The sequence below is a fragment of the Bos javanicus genome, chromosome 7 (assembly GCF_032452875.1).
Source record: "Bos javanicus breed banteng chromosome 7, ARS-OSU_banteng_1.0, whole genome shotgun sequence".
In the NCBI taxonomy this organism is placed as follows: Eukaryota; Metazoa; Chordata; class Mammalia; order Artiodactyla; family Bovidae; genus Bos; species Bos javanicus.
In genome coordinates this window covers 82,912,795-82,934,061 of record NC_083874.1, presented here as the reverse complement: position 1 = coordinate 82,934,061, position 21,267 = coordinate 82,912,795, and the positions used below count along the sequence as shown (strand labels likewise).

The 21,267-nt window shown below is 39.0% G+C and overlaps 1 protein-coding gene across 1 annotated transcript in view; it reads right to left on the bottom strand.

Annotated features, from left to right (window-relative positions):
• Window positions 1-672: 672 nt before the first annotated feature.
• The window catches only part of XRCC4 (X-ray repair cross complementing 4), a 390,397-nt gene continuing 369,802 nt past the window's right edge, over window positions 673-21,267 (bottom strand). The window contains exon 8 of the mRNA XM_061424328.1: window positions 673-1,731. Within this exon, the coding sequence (XP_061280312.1) occupies window positions 1,668-1,731 (64 nt within the window). The 3' untranslated portion in view covers window positions 673-1,667. The remainder of the gene's footprint in view (window positions 1,732-21,267) is intronic.

Genomic DNA, 21,267 nt, shown 5'->3' with positions numbered 1-21,267 from the left:
CAGCTACCCACTCCAGTATTCTGGCCTGGAGAATTCCATGGACAGAGGAGCCTGGGAGGCTATAGTCCATGAGGTCACAAAGAGTAGGACACGACTGAGCAACTTTCACTTTCGTATCTATTGAGTCGATGATGCCATCCAACCATCTCATCCTCTATTGTCCTCTTTTCCCCCTGCCCTCAATCTTTCCCAGCATCAGGGTCTTTTCCATTGAATTGGCTCTTTGTTGTAATTAGTAATAATAAAAGTGTTTTCAAATACTCTCATATTGCTTGAAAATTAGCTTTGTGTTTGTGTGGCTGAGATGGTGGGATCTTGTGGCCTGAGGTGAAGGTCCCTGGGAGTTCTGGTTTCACATGGCTGCTCGTGGCTTTCATGGGGCAGTACTGTTAGCCATTTTGAAAGAATGATCTTCGAACAATTTTATCCTAAAATGCCGGGTAAAGTTATATTCAAAAAGTTTGCAGCCAGCAGTAGTTTTTAAGCTGAGTGGGACAATGACCATCAGATTTGAAAAAGCGTGTTCTTCTTGGTTAAAATAAATATACAAGGCTGGCATTGATTTCTTCTATTTTGCTAATCATTGCACTCTCTTGCTGTTATGGAAACCAAAATATTTTGTTTCTAGGATAGTGTTTGTCTAAAAGATACAAAAGATGCTACAATCTCAGATGAGCTCCAAATTTGTTTCATTTATTCTCCAAACATGATTATGACAGTAATAAAAATAATCATAACGATAAAAGTAATAGTTACAGTGGCCACCAACTGTTGAGTATTTAATACAAGCCAAGTGTATCTTCAAAATAACCTTGAAAAGTGAATGGTTTTTCTAACTTCACAGAAGGGAAAACTGAAGTTCAGAGAGAAAAATACTACCTCAAGCAGTCAAGATATGGCTGGTCCCCTGGCTACTTCCATGTACAACATACCATATAAGTCTCTGTACAGTTTTTGGAGGAAATAGAGAAAGAAACTGAGAGCAGAGGGGGTCTGAGGGAGCTTACAGAAGGCAAGCAAGCTCAAGTATGTCTTATGAGAGCACGACAATGTGAATTTATTTTGACACATTTTGTTTTTATTCTTAGACCTGAGATATATGTCATCTGGTTCAAAGTAAAACCATCTAGGAAGAGGCTGCTATTAAATTGCCAAAGAATAAGTATTTTTTAACTTTCCTAGGAAATTTTTACTGTATAGATGGGGGCCACTTTTTTCCCCTTCTTTTCTAAACTGAAGCTGAATGAGAACAGTGACTGCCGTATTCCCTCCCTCTGAAGAGAAAAGAAAAGAAAAAAGGAGGGAAGTGTGTAGCAAACTACTTATCACATTTAAGTCCCCAGAGTTAGTTAAGTGCTCTGTAAATCCTTACCATCCCAGACATAATGATAGACTCTGTTCTGGGGATTTATTATTTTGATTTTGATAATTTGTCTTCTACCTCCTTCAGTTTTATGCAAGAACACAGAAAAATCAATTGGTGTTTTGTTCCTTTGCTTTTAGTCCATTACATGCTTCTTTTTACCTCTTTTTTTTCTCTGCCATGCTTCAGAGTAACATGATATGATAGCATCAGCCTTGGGTATAAGCCCTCACAGATAGAAATGTTCTTGAAATAAGCTCAATAGGACTTCTTGTAATAACTTACTCATGTTCTCAGACTCCTATCAGTGCCCGAGGTAGTCATAATAAACATGAACTGAAGCTTCAAAATCTTCAGGAAATTCTGGCCTTAAAAAAACAACAACAACAAAAAACTGTCTTTGGAGGTTTCTTTAAAGTTAATGCATCATTTACAAATTAAGTTAATATTAATAACCTCTAAAAATAAAACCAGAAATTATTTAAGAAGAAAACTAAGAAACGTCTGCTTCTATGGTACTAAAAATGTTAGACTTTAAATTTTCCAACAAAAGTAGGCCAGCAATTTCATAAAAATAAGACTATAAGGTGAAAAATGAACATTAAAAGTTTTGGCATTTCAAGTGCTCCATTTACCTAAAAATAAAGTGGGATTTCGAAAAGTAGCTGATGACATTTTCATAAAAGTATCAAGCTTGTAAAACAGGTTTAATAAACATTAGTTCATTTATTAAAATAACTTTGAGGTGGTTCTGTTGCCATGTAAAATTCAGTTTACTAGGAAAAGTTCAGTCCAGACCCAAATTATTTTCATTTTTTTCATATATCACTTAGAGATATCATGCACTGAACAATCCCAGGTCAGACATTGTGACCTTCAGCGTCTATCATAGCTAACCTCCTCAAGTTTTACTTTTTTTTAAACTTTTGGCCACAAAGCACAATGGGCTTTCATCTTTATTTCTGTAAATTACTATACCTTAATGGACAGTCTATGAATGTGAATGTGAAGTTGATCAGTCATGTCCAAACTCTTTGCAACCCTGTGGACTGTAGCCCACCAGGCTCCTCCGCCCATGGGATTCTCCAGGCAAGAATACTGGAGTGGGGTGCCATTTCCTTCTCCAGGGGATCTTCCCAACCCAGGGATAGAACCCAGGTCTCCCGCATTGCAGGCAGACGCTTTAACCTCTGAGCCACCGATTTTCAACTCTAATACACATGATTTTCTTATAACAAATTGACTTAAAATTTAATTTTCTGTAACTTCTACCTTTGAAAATATCTACTCCGTCATAACATCCTGCCTGTCTTCATATTGTTTCTATAGCCTGCAAACTTCTTTCTCTGCTTCCTACCTTGCTTTATCTGGAAAACTTTGACCAAAATTTCAAGACCGGATTAAGCCTTTAGCGTTCCATGAAGTTTTTCTGAAGCGGTCCCAATGCTCACCCCAACCTCACCTCCTGTTTCTTCTCAGAAGAGGTAGCTACTATCAATTATATGTACTTCCATTATTACTTTTATTCCAGAAGGCTACAACTCATGAGTTACATAGACTATAAACCAAGGATTGTGGGTTTTTTTTTGTTTGGTTGGTTGGTTTTATTTTTTTATACTTATATTCCAGATTTCTGGAGCAGTGATTGACAGTTAGATATCCTGAAAAATTATTTAGTGAAAAAATAAATGATGAGAAAGAACACATCTGATTTCTATTTAGAGATTCTTTTGTTTCCTTCTCAGTTTTCAAAATGAAGTAAACTCTTTAGTGTACCTATTTTGTTGTTATTGAAAAATTACCCATGGACTTTATAAAGGTTGAAATAGCAATAGGCTGCCCGAGTTTGAAAAGTGACTTCACTACCTCACTAGCTAAATAAACTTGGGAAAGTAACTTAATTCTACCCTCTCCCAGAAAAAGAAGTCTTCAGTGTACTCATCTGTAAAATAGGGATTATAATTCTATTTACCTTACAGGGTTCTCGTGGATATTGAAGGTTATAATGTACACAGAGGACTTTACCCAAGGCCCAGAACATGGAACCAATAATCAATTATCAGGCTAGTGTCTAACAATCTATTTTTATTTTTAAAGGCTGAGGGGAAAAAAAAAAATCCCTACTTTGTGGCAACCTCCTCTCCCCCTTCTCCTCCCGGCTCCTCTAACAGCTTTATTGAAATGCGAATGACAGTCATATTAATGGGTCCAGAGTTGCAACATGAAACAGCACTGCACCCAGTCAATTGTAAGAACTTAATAAATGAAGATGAGTAGCTTAGAAACTCAGTTATACATCAGCTGAACTGCAAGAGCGACCTCTAAGGACTTGTCATCATTTATTTTACTTTACTTCTAAGGCAGTTTATCAAGCAACTCTCATTAAAAAGGGTTTGTAAAGAACCTGCTTGCCCCAGGCACTCTGGTGGCTGATTAACAGATATCACATCATGCTTTGTATCTTTTCTGGTGTCAGCAGGATGATTCCTCTGTGAAGAGTGTATTTTGTAGCTGTGGGCATTCACTGCAAGTTAAATGCCACTCTCCAACAACTCTAAAGGAAGGTCAGCCCTGAGACGCTCTGATCTGAGCCACAGAGAAAGAGAGTTCAGGAACTTGTGGATGGGAGGGCTCTAATTAGCGCGCATTTTAAATATCCATTCCCCTCCTGTTATTCTTCCACCTCTTGTATTGTTTCAAATGAAAGCCAGTGCAGAGGTGGAAATGATCCTAGCCTTTGGGTGAAACCCCTGACAGGTACACATCTGAGGTAGTGGGGGTGGAGAGTGGCAGCCCCTGGAGGGGAAGTGACACGGTTCCCAGAATGTTGAGCAATCTCTGGGGGAGCCTCTCACAGGTGGTGAATGTCCCAAGGCAAAGAGGCCGGGACTATAAGGCGTTTATTGGTGATAAATCCCTCCAGTGCAGGTTCAGACAGGGGATGGAACTGGGCAAGTGAAATGCCCTCAATGTGTGTAAAAGGCCTGTAAATAAATGTGTCCACATTTCAAGAGCTTTGAATATGAACATTTTGCATCCAAAGACCCTGGAGTGAGGCCAAACAAAAACAATAGTAAAGAATGATGAGTGAAACAGAAGAGAAAGCTTAAGTGATGTAGACGGAAATCTTTAAAAACTATAGTCAATATTTTACCATAATTATTGAAAAATCAATTTACTATTTTCCCCCAATATTTGTATTGTGGCAAAATACACACAACATAAAATTTACTATTTTAAATAACCATTCCTGTGTATCATTCAGTGATATTAAGTACATTCACATGACTGTGCAACCGTCACCATCATCCCTCTCTAAAGCTCTTTTAATCTTGCAAAACTGAAATTCTATACCCATTAAACAATAACTTCTGATTCTTCTGTTCACCGTCCCCCCGCTCCCACCTGCCTTTAGCTTCTGGCAATCACCATTTTACTTTCTGTCTCTATGAATTTGACATAAGTGTATTTCACATAAGTGAATGTCTGTCTTTATGCCAATATCATACTATTTTGATTACTGTAGCTTTGTAGTAAGTTTTGAAAATAGGAAGTATGATTCCTCCAGCTTTGTTCTTCCTTTTCAAGATTTTTTGGCTACTTGGAGTCCCTTGATATTCCATTTGAATTTTAGGATGGGTTTTTCTATTTTTGAAAAAAAAAAAAAAAAAAGGCATTGGGATTCTGATAGGGATAACATTAAATCGGTAGATTTCATGGAGTAGTACTGACATCTTAACAATATTAAGTTTTCCAACCTATGGATTGTCTTTCCTTTTATCTATATTTTCTTTAGTTTATTTTAGCAATGTTTGGTGGATTTCATTGTATGAGCTCTTCACTTCCTTGGTTAAATTAATTCTTCAGTGTTTTATTCTTTTTGATGCTAGTAAATAGAATCGCTTCCTTAATTTTTATTTAGGATTGTTGTTAGGTTAAATACCAATATTAACACCAAATATAGAAATAAAATAAATATCTCTGGCTATAGAAATGACAGGAATTGAAAAGTCAATTCACAGAGCCAAGTAAGAGAAAACACCCTATCAGCTCCTTAGGTATTCCAGGTTGAAATAATCTGAGATGATTAGTTTGTATGTTGACTGCCTCCTTCGTTTTTTACTTCTGAGGGTTATAATTCTGGCTGGCTGGCTGAATGGCTGGATGGAGTCCAGGTGGAGGAAGAAAAATATCTCTTCATTTACTAGATAGAATTCCTCAAAATGTTTTCCCTAAGACTGCTTTATCAACTTGAAATTGACCAAATTAACCTAATCATTTCCTTTCAAGATTTTAAGTAGTGTAAGCAGAGGTGGTTTTCTCTTAGAGTTAAATGTGTGCTGAGTAGCAGTAAGAAAAGCATACTTTAGGTGCATGAACAGCTTGGATATAACCAGTACTGTGATGGTAAGTGTTTAACATTTGGCTCTCTGGATTGGAAGTGCAGGATCCCTGATTTATAGTGTTACCCAATTTTCATGGCTTAAGTACTTTCATCATGGTCAATTTTGAGTTGTCAGTGTGGTATCACTGAATGAGTTCCTTGAAAGAGGTGCATACAGTTGGCCCTGTGCTGAGGGTACAAGCCAGATCCAGCTCACAAATGGATACAACTGAATCACTGTTCCAATGTGAATCAGTTATTCATTTTTTCACAAGGGATATAGCTTTCCCCTTTGACATCTTCCTCTTAAGATATCTCCTTTCCTAATGCCCCCTATCTTGTTCTTATGGGTCTCCTAATGTTCTGCTCTAAATCCCAAATTTAAGCCCATACATTTCACCTTTCTAATCTTTATATGCTATGTTCTTGAAACAACCATTTAAAGAACATAAATAATAAATTATTATCTCAATACGTACATCCTTCAGGAAAATATTAATATAATAAAGAAAAGTATTACCAGTCATGCCAGCCTTCAGAGATAAGCACTGCAAATTCTTTGATGTATAGCTTTCTAGACATTTTTATTTACATATTTTCATGTATATGTATATATACATATTTTTAAAATATATTTCACATATTTTAAGTGCATTAATAAAAATACTACACCCTAAATAATATTTTATGGTTTGTTTTTATCTTCAAAAGCATTATAATTTAAAAAATGTTGAAATAACCGAGGGATATAGAGTTAAAAGGTTATGTGCTAGAAAGCAGAGATCCAGACTATTTTCCTAGAGTACTAATTCCATTACCTATGTCTTGGGAAAAGAATTCGCTGATCCCATAAATATTAAATATTAAGCTTTGTTTTGAAAATCCATAATGTGCTTTGGCATCTTAAAGACTCTAAACATTCCTATAGTATGTTTTACTCAGCTTACATTGAGTAAAATTATTTAGATACTATATCATCAATATAATAAATAATAATATAGCAATATTAAATAAAATAATTTGAAAAGAACTTATTTCTCATGAAAAACCAATTTCATACAACATTTTGAGAAACACTTTAAGTTTCTGTCTGGATATATAGTGATTTAGTAATCAAGTCCTCTGCTGTTTGTTATTTACATAGTTCAGGCTGGGGTCTGTTGAAACCAAAGATGGGATGAACACTGCAGTATGAGGTAGCAAAGGTGTGCACATTTTGCATTACAAGTATTATAATGTGTCCATAAGACTGCTGGTTAATGTATGTCAGAGAATCCTTTTCTAAAATATAACTAAAAAACTGAGCACAGGTCTATGACAGACATCCTAAAAATTGGTAAAGTATGTAATAACAACGTGACTGAACAATATTCAGTTCAGTTCAGTTCAGTTTAGTTGCTCAGTCGTGTCCAGCTCTTTGTGACCCCATGAATTGCAGCACACCAGGCCTCCCTGTCCATCACCAACTCCCGGAGTTCACTCAGACTCACGTCCATCGAGTCAGTGATGCCATCCAGCCATCTCATCCTCTGTCATCCCCTTCTCCTCCTGCCCCCAATCCCTCCCAGCATCAGAGTCTTTTCCAATGAGTCAACTCTTCACATGAGGTGGCCAAAGTGCTGGAGTTTCAGCTTTAGCATCATTTCTTCCAAAGAAATCCCATGGCTGATCTCCTTCAGAATGGACTGTTTGGATCTCCTTGCAGTCCAAGGGACTCTCAAGAGTCTTCAACACCACAGTTCAAAAACATCAATTCTTCGGCGCTCAGCCTTCTTCACAGTCCAACTCTCACATCCATACATGACCACAGGAAAAACCATAGCCTTGACAGTGTTCATACATCTGTACAAGCCCTATTAATTAGTGAAACTAGGTGAGTTCCCAGATACCTTCAAGTATTTCTGTAATCTACAAGTTGGCTATTATTATATACATAGGAAACAGAAGATCAGTTTATGTTCGAAGAGTCTAATATTATGTTTTCAAATAATATGCACCATATTTTTCTTCAACCTCTAGACAATTTTTCAGGCGTCTAAACATTGGGTCCAATAACTGATCTGTAAAATAACTCTCAATATACCATTTTTTATATATTTTCAGACTTAAGGATACTAAAAATCTTAAAATCCTTCAGTTATAAACATATGTATATACACATACAAACAGTGAAAGTAAAAAGTGAAAGTGAAGTCGTTCAGTCGTGTCCGACTCTTTGCGACCCCATGGGTTGTAGCCTACCAGGCTCCTCCATCCATGGGATTTTCCAGGCAAGAATACTGGAGTGGGCTGCCATTGCCTTCTCCACATACAAACAGTAACCTCACTGAAAAAGGTTTTATCTTGATTAGCCTAGTATTTTCCAAACTTAAACTTTCTCTTTAAAGACATGTATTCATTTATTTTTGGCTGCACTGGGTCTTCGCTGCTGCAAAGGGGCTGTCTCCAGTTGCTGGGCGTGGGGGCTATGCTTTCTCGTGGAGCGTGGGCTTCTCATTGTGGTGGCTTCTTTTGTTGCAGAGCATGGGCTCCACGGCCTGGGGGGTGGCGTGCAGTAGTTGAGGTACAAGGGCTTAGTTGCCCCGTGGCATGTGGGATCTTCCTGCAGCAAGGATTAAATCTGTGTCGCCTGCACTGGCATGAGGTTTCTCAACCACTGGATCAATAGGGAAGCCCCCAGACTTAATTTCTGGATGGTAAGCTCTCTGAGGGCACAGACCGTGTGTGCCTTGTGTGTGTGTACTCAGTCGTTCAGTATGTCCTACTCGGCACGACCCCATGGGCGTCGCTCACCAGGCTCTTCTGTCCATGAGTTTTCCAGGCAAGAGGACTGGAGTAAGTTGCCATTTCCTGTCTTCCTAGCACCTATCAAAGTACTGGCACATACAAATGTCATTGAGTATCAGCTGAATAAATGAATGGATGGATGGATGAATGAATGAGGTCTGGGAAAACAACAACTAAATGTTTGGTGTTCTACACAGGATATATTCATAAAAATGTAATTCTAAAGTGAAATTTGTTTTGACATCTGAAACAACCCAGTAATATTATGAGTACTTTTTGCAGCCTTTGAAGTCTAGTGTAAGTCTCCCTCCAAGACTCTTTCTCTTATTACTATAGTTGTCATCAATCTTCTTTGAAATTTTACATCACTTTTAGTCTCTACCACATAATTTAGCACTGAATTATATACAGTCTTGTAGAATTCACTACAAGAATTCTTATAAGTTTGATTTATGACTATCTGACTTCTGGCTACTCTCCTTTCTGGTGCTCTTTGAATATAACTATCATATGATAACAAACATGCAGCACACAAATACGCCTCTCATTATTAGTAACTGTGGTATGGTTAATAACTGTATGGCCCTTTACACTGATGAGGTTCATTTAAAGCTATTATCTCGGACTTCCCTGGTGGTCCAATTGTTGAGAGTCTGCCTGCCAATTCAGGGGACGTGGGTTTGATCCCTGCTCCAGGAGGAGTCCACATGCCACAGGGCAACGAAGCCCACGTGCCACAACTACTGATCCCATGCCCTAGAGCCTGTGCTCTACAACAGGAGAAGCTACCACAGTGGGAAGCCCACGCACTGCAGGGGAAAGCAGCCCCCACTGATGCAACTAGAGAAAGCCCGTATGCAGTAATGAAGACTCAACAGTCATAAATAAATAAAAGCAAGCTCCTCCCTGCACGTCTACTAAGTCGCTTCAGTCGTGTCCAACTCTTTGCAACCCTATGGACTGTAGCCCCCCAGGCTCCTCTGTCCATGGGATTCTCCAGGCAAGAATAATGGAGTGGGTTGCCATGCCCTTCTCCAAGGGATCGTCTTGACCCAGGGATCGAAGCTGTGTCTCTTATGTCTCCTGTATGGGCAGGCAGGTTCTTTACCACTATCACCACCTGGGAAGCCCTGCTGCTGCTGCTAAGTCGCTTCAGTCGTGTCCGACTCTGTGCGACCCCACAGACGGCAGCCCACCATGCTCCCCCATCCCTGGGATTCTCCAGGCAAGAACACTGGAGTGGGTTGCCATTTCCTTCTCCAATGCATGAAAATGAAAAGTGAAAGGAGTCATGTCCGACTCTTCACGACCCCATGGACTGCAGCCTACCAGGCTCCTCCGCCCATGGGATTTTCCAGGCAAGAGTACTGGAGTGGGTTGCCATTGCCTTCTCTGGGGAAGCCCTAGAAGCATTAAAACAAACAAACGTATTGTCTCATTTGGTTTCACAATAATGGTGCAGTTGATATGAGTGCAATTATCCTCATTTTTGGAGAAAATGGAACCCATTCCAGTATTCTTTCCTGGGAAATCCCATGAACAGAAGTGTCCTTGGGTTTGCAAAGAGTTAGACACAACTTAGTGACTAACCAACAACAATCCCTATTTTACTGATGGAGAAACTAAGAACCAAAGCAAGAATTTTCCAGTGATTAAATATTTATTAGACTATGGACTAAACCCCAGCATTTATTATATCCAAAGCCCATTTACTCGCTTCCTGATCTGTTTTCTGACTTAACACAAGGTAAGCCTTGTTGTGACGTAGAGAACGATCCAGTTCCCCGGTCTTTTTGCCCTGTATGACTTTTATCCCAGGTATTAATTTCTAGACAATCAGTGATTTAAAAGGCTGCGGAAAGAGAGAGGAAGAAAAAGGAAACAGAGAGAAATCTGAGGGAGGTAGAGGACGGGAAAGATGCTGAGAAGCAGAGAGACCAAGACTGGAGGGCTCTAGCTCTATCTGGCCAGCAGATGTGTTTTGTTTGGCCACCACAGAGCATTTTTTTAAAAAGTGAATTCATTGCCAACTTTTAAAATGGCAAGTGTTCTCATCTATATTTCTGGCTTCTCTTGAAAATACAAGACGAATGGCCAAATAGGTTTAAATTTCTGCAGGGCGACAGTTGGCTGTAGCTGAGTAGTGGCGGCTCCCTCAAGACAGAGTGTGAGCCCTGCAGCTATCCCAGTCCCAGCCCGCTTTCTTATCTCACTCCAGGCAGCATCACTCCTCCAGCTTCTTCGGGGATTTGTGGCTGTTTCATCTACGTAAAGAAATAAGATGGGGTTTGTCTCTGATTTTCCACAGGTATCCACAGATTTAATGGGTTTAATTATGCACATCCTGATCAGAGGGCAAACTGATGTCAAACTCTTTTTTTTAGCCTAATAAATTCATTCATTGAACAAATATTTATTTATTGAGTGCCTACTATGCCTGGCTTTTGTTTAGGAATCAATCCCATTACTTCAGAATTAGATCTTAGATGTCCCTTAAGATGACCGATGATTATGATTATAAACAATATCTGATAAAACTCAGCCTTATTGATTAGGATACAAATGCTTTTAATTATACACATTCAGTGTCAAATTTCAGCAATGATTTGGTCATCAAATCCAAGCATAGCTTTAAGGATTCCAAAATGATGAAATAATACTGTGGTAGATCAAAGGATTGGTTTGCATATCTTAAAGATTTGTGATGTGGTTTTCTCAACTGTGTTACATATAAGGAAAACAATCCACTTTTTCTATAAATTAGATTTGCCTCAAGAAGCCAGACATGCTTGGGTTTGAGGGTAACAGATCAGCCAAAGCTTACCCTCTAAGTCCTTTGGGTGTTACCCAGAACTTAAAAAAAAAAAAAAAGGTGAGAGCAAAGCAGATACACATGGATAAGTTTCTGTAACTCTTTTTATCATCCCCAGACATCTCTTCAAAGATTCTGTCACACTCCCCACAGAAAATCCAAGCATTAATCCTATATGACTATACCTTTAATTTCTGATTTATTACTGTAAAGGTCAAGCAGAAATTATGGTCAGTAAAGTAAGATCATCAGAAGATTTTATGTAATTGGTTACCATGTGTATTAATATCTTAGGGCTATCAAGACAAATTACTACAAACTTAGTGGCTTAAAACAATGGGAGTTTATTTTCTCAGAATTATAAACTACAAGTCTGCAATCAAGTGGGGCAGCTCTGTCTCTGAAGGCTCAAGGGATGGACCTTCCTTGCCTTTTCTAGTTTCTGGTGGTATCAGGGCTCTCTTGATTTGTGACTGTAAGATCTGAATATCTGCTTCTGTGCTCACATAATCTTTTCTTCTGGGTCTGTGTCTTCTCTTCTGTCTCTTACAAGGATACTTGTCATAGTATTTAAGGCCTATCATGGCAATCTAGGGTAATCTCACTTTAAGATCCATAAATTAATTACATGTGCAAAGATCCTTTTTTTCTAAATAAAGTCACATTCCCAGATTCTAGGGCTTAAGATGGAAACATATATTTTTCTTTTCTTTTTTTTTTGCCAGTTCACCACCTGACAGAGTATACCATGTTTCACTGCTTGAGCTCCTGATACACACTTCTTAGAAACATTTATACTGTACAGGCATACTATGTATACTCAATGTGGTGCTCGTGGGGAATTCCATGGAGGGCTTAGTATCAAGTGTTTGGTCAACAACACAAGCCTTAATTCTGCCATGAGTTCTATAGGATAAAACTAGATATGATTTATCACATAGATGCTTATCTGTTTTCCATGAATCTTTAAATATTAGTTTTGCCATTCAAATAATATTGTAAACTCAGAGAATCCAAGAACTGTGACTTATATTTATTTCTCTTTTCTACTCACCTAAGATAGCCTATGTATACTGATGGGTATTTATTGAATGCTTATTGATTAGTACACCCATTCTGAAATTAGTCTTTGTCCCCGATCTCTGTAGGGATTTTGCTTAGGGTATGAATGGAACAAAAGAGAAAGAGTAGTTTTTGTATGATGGTATATCTTCCTTTGGGGGGCGGGGGTTAAAGCATGAGCAAGGCTGGCTCCAAGCTTATAATTTCTTCATTGCTCCCTCCACTCCCAACCAGTCCTTTCTACTTAGCTGTTTGGATTGACCTATATACCTGCTTCCAGAAAGTGCAGGTGGAAACAGCAAGTCTGAAAAGTCTGTTCAAGACTGAGGTATGAGAATATGACTTAGAAATCTTGACAAAATCCTATGAATGATTTAGTTAGGACTGAGGCTCTACAGGATTGCCACTGGGAATATGTCTGTAGAACTCAGGGAAATTGTATTAATACCTTGGTTAGAACTGTTTCAAATTATTATCTTGAAAGGAAGGAAGGAAGGAAGGGAGTAAGGAAAAAGGGTGGGAGAGAACTTTAGTTGGAATAGCTATTAGGATCAATAGAAAAGTTATTTTTAGGTTTAGAGAACTTCCAAAGTCTTTTTGAGACAGAGTAAGAAATGTCAGAGAGAGAAATTAAACAAAAGTCTGTGGAGAAACAAAAGAAATTTTGCACTGGGTTGTTGGTTGTCGGAAAGAGGAATTAAATTATCAGAATGTCATGAGCTGGATGGAGGCACTTAGAGGCAAGAGAAAAACTAATGAAAAGGGGGGAAATGTGTTTGTGGAGAAGGCTGGAGAAACGTAGTCTCATGCTGCAATTACAGTATGAATAGCCGGCCAATCTGAAGCTGCGGGAAGGAATCATTAGTGCTGGTTAAATGAATACATTTCTGTTGCTAAAATAATAAGTATCTTAGAGGCATCAGAAGCTGTGTTAAAGATTTGCAGCAATTCTCTTGATATTTCATGAATTAACCAAGACCACCTTCTCTGAAGCTTCTTTGAAGCTCCGCTGACAGCACTCATGGCTATTTTTTTCCTAGGTGGAGAAAGAAAATCTAGTGCAATCATATCCTTTTGTTCATTCTAAGTAGAGGTCACTTAGATTTCCTCAAGCTTAGGGAAAATATTATCCAGGCGAAGATTCCACTTTATATGGAAATAACTACTAAACCAAAGTCCTAAATTAGCTTCTAAATGGTTTTCCTTTAAACAAACAAATTAAAAAAAAATTGTAAAACTCTGAGCCTTTGGTGAGGAACTGGATGAAAGGTTGGGCTGTCTATAGTCTGTTCTGCTTGGGAGATGTGTGAACTCTACCATCCATTTTCTGTGTGTCTAGCCAAGGCGTCTTTGAATGCTCAAGGACTGTTTTCGAACCAAATTGATAAGAGACTAAAAAGATCCCGTCTGAATTTGCCGGACCTTATCGTTTCCCTGAAAATGCCTACCATGGTAAATGTGAAACACAAATGGGTAAAAAAATTAAATCAGATATCATTAAAACAAATACATCTTTTCTTATCAAGATGAATGCTTCTGTTATTTTTTTATTTTTTCAGAAAGCAAAAGCAGTTACAGGGTTGAGATGTGTGTCAGGTGGAGGAAGGAGAAACTATGAGTGGGATCCATCATCCAGAGAACAAAGCTTCCTCTCGTTCCAGTGGGGAGGGCTCAGGCAAGGGACGTGTCCACTAGGTGGCGATTCATCTCTTACATTAGTCCTAGGATTTGAAGAACCTATCTGTTCAGCATTGTGATGGGCATGAGAAAGGTAAATACAGATCATCTGCCTTAAAAAAAAATCGCTTATGAAAATCAGTGTTGAATACTGGTGAGAACAATGCAGATTCCCCCTTTTAGGATGAAAACTGAGTAGTATCATTATGGAAGATTTCATAATTAAGGTTCTGAATTGAATGAAGCAGAATTGAACTTTGAAGCTGACCATCCCAATGATCATCCTTGTTTTGGAAGTGAAGACACTGAGAACCAAGAATATAAAATCTCTTGCTTAAGATTATAACATGAGATAGGGGTAAATCCGGAATTAGACTCCATGTTACTTGAATCATCCCAGTTCAGGTTAAAAGCTTTCATCAATAAATGTACACATAGGCATGTTAAGTTCTAGGCATAAAGCTGGATGCTGCAGGTGCAGACATGGCGCCTGTCTTAAGTTAGCCCCCTATAGAATAATTGAAGAAGCAATCTCATGGCAATAAGAATACAGAGTACACTAAACAATGACCAGTGATGCTGCCTGCCTGGTGCTCTGAACAGAATATGTCAAGTGACGAAGCAAGGGCAGAACTTGAGGAAAGTGAGGCTGAGTATGTGGGAGAGGAGGTGAGTTCAGAACTTGGGTCACTGACTCAAACAAGGCAAAGGTGAGGTGTGAGTGGGTGGTTTGGTTAGAAATGGAACACATCAGTGCAGAAGTCGACAGCAGGGCTGTGCTGTAACCAGACCAACTGCAGGATCCATGTTGGAGTCAGATGCCACACAAGCAAACCCCACCAAGTGAGTAGAGATCAGAAAGACCGGATGAGGCAACCACAAGGAAGCCAGAGGTCAGGCAAGGGCATGAAGTAGACACCTTGACAGGGAAGATGGGAAACAGTTGATCAGTAAGGAGTAAGGAGTAAGTTGATCAGTAACCAGTGAGGAGTCAAGAATCTGGCATGCAAGTCAATTTTGTGCTAGTCAGGAAGCTTCTAATATGCTGTCTGCTGGGACAAGACATAGTTCCAAGACACAAGCAGCCTGGAATCTGCTGAAAAGCACACACAGGAAGACAATTCTCACTTCCTTCTTTCCTTTCTTTCTTTCTTGATTTCCATGCTTCCTTCTTTCTTTCTCTTTTTCTTCATAAAGCTAAATATATAGAGAGAAATTGAGTTTACTCACCTAATAATTGTATGCAGCCATGGTATTATCCTTCTTAAAAGTTTAACAAAATCAGTATGCAAAACATTTTTTTTAGTCTATGCTCATCACAAAACATACTGAACTAGATTTGGCAAAAGGGAGGTGAGGAAAAGGTAGTATAGTAGGCACAAGGCCCTTTTTGAAAAGAAGCTATCTTGGAATCCATTTGTGAAGACTCTCTAGCTGTGTGTCTGGCCTGCCACATCCATGCTGCCAGAAACAATTTCCCATTGAGAGGAAGCACTGGGTCTGGGAAAGATGGGAGCAGAAACAACAAGTGAATTGTCTGTGGGAAAGACAAGTTCTTCCTTTATATTAGAAAGTGAATGCCGGATCAAGCTAATGTTAACCTACTCCTACACAAATTTTGCCTCTTAGACCTTATGATATTTCCCTGTTTTCTTTGACAGGAAACTGGCTTTCAGGCCACAAAGAAAAGCTGTAGGTGGATCTCAGATCCTAACAGCATAATTTCATCGTGAAGCAAAGTACCAGCAGGAAAGATTTGAATTTTCTGTTGGATGCTGACTGTGTTCATTATGTATAAGTCCTCACTTGACACGTTTCACTCAAACCAAATACAAATCTTGGCTTACTGTTGGTTCACACTTACCAGAACTGTTCAAGTCTGAATATGCTTCTTATCTGGGATATGAATTTTGGAAGATATGAATTATAATATTTTATCCTCTGAAAACATTATGGGACTATTTGAAGCAATAATATTCATTCAAATTTGGACTCAATATGTCCCAAACTTTGGGATGGGTTTGTGGGTAGCTGACATTGTTTTATTTCTTGACATATGTGATGTTACCATGTTATTTTGTTTTATAATAATTTGTTGTTTTATTTTATACTTTTTTTATGTGCATTACATTTCATAGTTTTAAGAAGAAGCTTTAAAAAATGTTATATTCTGTGCTTTGGAATTGGTGAGGCCTTTTAAGAAACACAGGGAAGTGCTAACAAACTCAAAGGTATTTCCTGAGATCCACGGACAATGAAACGCTAGTTTCCAGCCACATAATAATTTCTTCTATAGTTACACTTTAAAAGTAAAGTATTTTGATGTATATTTCTACTTTCTCTTTAGTGACTCAAAAATAATTCACAAATATCTTTTTGCTTTTCTGAGCCCCCTGGTACCCAAATAAGGAGCTGTTGTCCCAGTTAACTTCATCATGTAAGTTAAGAAAATGAGAATTCTGAAATGGATTTTTCACGTTTAAACTTCATCTTCTGAACTCTCGTTTCTGTGGAAGATTGTATACTTGACTTGTCATTCATTCACCTCAGAAAAGTTGGTTGATGTCTGCAAAGGCATCTGTCCCTCTGTTAACTCAGTCCAGGTGTGTTAGTGACAGAACATGAGACTTGGGGCTCCAGACATACGTTCACTACAACAGACTCAAATTTTAAATCCTTTCCGGAATGTTCTGCTAGTTTAAACTGGCCTTCCTGTCTCCCTTTGTTAGCCTGTGTATATATCTCCTCTATATAATACTAGAAACAATCCTTGTGAGTCTTACACTGCCAAGTTTAGATCCAATTAAAATTTGTGGTTTCTTGTTTCAAACTGACCTGGAACCTTTGGTGTTTGGGCTTGTTTAATCTTGGCAAAGTTTTGTTTCCTGTTTCTAAGAATGAACTATTATTAGGCTCAAAAGCTTCTTGCCCATCTAATAGTTCTTAGAAAGCCAATTGTCATTGTATGAGTGAACCTAGTAAATCTGAATGAATTCTATACATTTTAATGAAATAAAGCCTGGAAGAATCAAAAAGGAAACACAAAGAGGTTGTACTTGAGAAAAATTACTTGTATTTAATAAAAGTCTAAAACATAAAAAAAAAGTTTATAATTGTATATACTTAAATTACTAAAGAGAAAACCCTATTCCCTAAGATTTATCTCTAAAGTGTTTTAATGTCATGAAACTCTAGGAAATAAATTTTTAATTTACATAAAAGAAGCTCAGGCTGGAAATCAGGATACATAGATCAAATTTTCTTCTGCCAATAATCAACTACTATGTAAAAGTTGTTAAACTCTGCTACTAATTTAACATCTTTGGACTGCCAGTGAGTACCTTTTAGTACTAAAATACTTCACTGAAAGGACTAGTCCAATTTTCCAATTTCTTCCAATATGGGAAGAAAACAGAAGTGGACCTTCTGTAAAGCTTACAGAAAGTGTAAAACTGAGACAAGTGTAAATGTACTGCATCCTTCACCCTGGAGAGTCATCTCCATTGGCCACAGGAAGCCGGCCTGGGGCTTTACTGTTACGGCCACTGTGTCCCAGGGTGTGGTTGTCAAAGGTACATACTGTGATGCCAAGATTTCTGAACCCCTGTCTCACACAAGTTTGTTACATAATCATCCATTTTAAAAAAAAATGGATTTCATCAGTTCGAAATGAGTCTCAAGGAAGTCAAACAAGTGGGAGCTTTGTAGTTCCAGGAATAAGAGGCTCACACACTGTCTAGGTGTTATGCATAGTCCATTGCGAGCAGCCTGCTCTCCCATCGCCAGGGCTGGCTTTATTGATACCCTGAGGCCAATGTGTCCACCTTTTCGGTTCTGCAGTCCTGATGGTGGTTTGGGGGCGCCTGCAAGGAGGATTTGGTCACAAGAGCAGGAAACTGAGAAGAGGCGACTACTGTCTAATCTGGGAGGGGTGGGCCCTTGGAGAATTTTGGGCAGAGAATGTAGTGCTGACGTGGAGGCATGGCTCTGAGGGGTTGATCAGAACCAAGCACTAGGTTCCGGCCAAGCATACTTGAAGGAGGAAACTACAGTCACTCTTTGCTTTTAGCACCTGTCAATGCAATACATTTTTATGCTCTAGTTCTGAGGTGGCACAGTGGTAAATAATCCCCCTGCCAGTGCAGGAAGCACAAGCACGGGGGCTTCACTCGCTGGGTTAGAAAGATCCCTGGTAGTAGGAAATGGCAACTCACCCCAGTATTCTTGCCTGGAGAATCCCATGGACAGAGGAGCCTGGTTGGCTACAGTCCAGGGGATTGCAAAGAGTGGATACAACTGAGTGCACACACATACACACACATGTGTTCAATTGTCAGAAGACAATAACTGACCTCTGCTTCTGGTCATGATAGGATACAAGGACCAAATAAATCCTTTCACCTTAAATAGTCAGAAAATGTGACAAAACATGTGGAACAATAATTTTAAGACACTGGACAACAGGACTCATGAGACCATTATCCCAGAGAAGGGCAAGAAAAGGGAGAGCTTACTGCCTGGAGGTAGTTTACAGGTTATAGCACAGTACAATGTGAAATGTACAAAGCATGTTGATTTCACTGAGTTGAGGAGACAGAAATCAGAGTTTAGGAAAGTCAAGGAAATTAGAATTCATGCGACAGAGTTATCAAAGGAAGGAAGTGCACTGAGAAAAAGCTCTGGCTCTGCAGAAGGTTTGCCTTGAGTCTTAGGCTGAGGACCGATCTACACAGCCATGGAAGGAAAATAAGATTCTAATCGTTAAGGAAACACGAGAAAACCACAATAAAGAGACATTCTACAACATAAAACACCTATATATTTTCAAAGATTCAAGGTCAAGAAAATAAAAAGGAAGACTGAAGTACTATTCTAGATGAAAGATGTCTTAAGAGATATAATGACTAAATCCAATGATTCCAAATTGGATCCCGGAGTTCTGTGATGGTACAAGGAAAAGTGGCAGGTGATACAGCCTCCTGATACTGATTCACCACTATATTATCAATGGCAAAAAGACAGGAAACATGCCAGTCTTGTTCATTGATATATACCTACTGACTAGCATCTCCAAATGTTTACATGTTGGAGAAGACTCTTGAGAGTCCCTTGGACTGCAAGGACATCCAACCAGTCCATTCTGAAGATCAGGCCTGGGATTTCTTTGGAAGGAATGATGCTAAAGCTGAAACTCCAGTACTTTGGCCACCTCATGCGAAGAGTTGACTCATTGGAAAAGACTCTGATGCTGGGAGGGATTGGGGGCAGGAGGAGAAGGGGACGACAGAGGATGAGATGGCTGGATGGCATCACTGACCTGATGGACGTGAGTCTCAGTGAACTCCAGGAGTTGGTGATGGACAGGGAGGCCTGGCGTGCTGCGATTCATGGGGTCGCAAAGAGTCGGACACGACTGAGCTAGTGAACTGAACTGATAGACACTAAAGGGACTTCCTTGGTGGCTCAGTGGTAAAGAATCCACCCGCCGATGCAGGACACACGGGTTCAATGCCTGGATCAGAAAGATCCTCTGGAGAAAGAAATGGCAACCGACTCCAATATTCTTGCCTGGGAAAACCCAAGGACAGAGGAGCCTGGTGGGCTACAGTCCACGGGGTCTCAAAAGAGTCGGACTCCACTTGGTGACTAAACAATAACAACAACAGGCGCTAAAGAAATAGTTCCTAACAAAAGGAATACTTGAATGACTAGCATGTTATCTGGTGGATTTTTAGATCTCTTGGCTGCTGTTCTCATTTTCTGAACTTGGTTGGTCTCTCTGCTAGTTGTCATTTCCACGTCTTGAGCGGCTTGGCTCCTGGAGAAGTACGAATGCGGAGGGGGTGACCTTAAGGGTGACCCCTCCTCCCACAGCCCTCAGCTTCCGCTTCTCTTAATGACTAAGCTTCTGACTTTCATGCACAGTCACCCCTTATGGGCACACCCAGAAGATTAAGAAATTCAATACAGTTTACAATCAAAGGAAAGTTCACTATCCCCCAGATAGCTGGGATTTTCTTCCATTGAGCCACTCTAGTTCCCATTCCTCCAAATTCCAGTGCCTGCACTTTTCACAGCCTGAGCCGGAAGAGCTAAATAATGACTTTTTGTTAAAAAAAAAAAAAGCCAATTCGTTGATACCTGATAAAGGCTACTGTTTTCTATAGCTAGTGGAACCATTGTGATCAATCTTAGTATCCTCCACTGGCACTGAACACAGTGTCTTATACATGGTAGATTCTTTCTTTTTCACATTTTAAAATTGAGTTTATTTTTTTAGACCAGTTTTAGGTTCACAACAAAATTGAGTGAAATGTACAAAGAATCCCTTTATATTCCCTTAACCTACATGCACAACCTCCTTCCACTATCCTCCCCAATATCCCTCACCAGAATGGTGCATTTGTTATGGTAGACTCTTGACTACTAACACACACACACACACATGCACACAGAGAATACATTTACTGTCCCTGCATCACACTTCACAATTAAGACATTAATTAATCCTGTAGGTTTCGTGTCTGCAAAACAGAAGGTGGCTGGGGTTGATTAATAGAAGCCTCCATTATGTTTTATTTAATTGTGCTATGGTAAAGGAGTCTGTATCTCCAACTGAACAGACAATTTATGCTTCATTAAATTCTCCTCTCGTCTTTGCACTTCAGGTACTTCGATTAGATGGCAGCTCTATTTTGAATGGCTCATTCAAGCATGACAAGATGCCAGTGAGTATCTGGAGGAGCAATAGAATTAAAAGCACCCTTTACATCTGGAAGACACTACCTCTCACTTCTTATAATACTCAATTGAACCCAGTGGTTCATAAATATTCATGAGTCTGAAAAAAAAAAAGTATCTTAGATAAATGAACAAACACCACAGAATTCTTGATGGGAGGCTCAATTAATGCTTCAAAATTAGAAATTTATTTTTATAGAAATGAACTGTTTGCCTCATGTGGCACATTTGAGAACGAGGTGACTTTGATCTATTTATTTTTAATTACAGTATACATAAAATATTAACTCTTCAGTGATTAAGTATGATCCACTAACATATAAAGCCTGTAAGACATACACTTGAAGACTTTCTATTTTCTGAAATTGAATGATACATTGCATATTTAAATATTTTCTTTGAAATAAGTTTGATTTCAGTCCAAATATGAGATATGCTTTT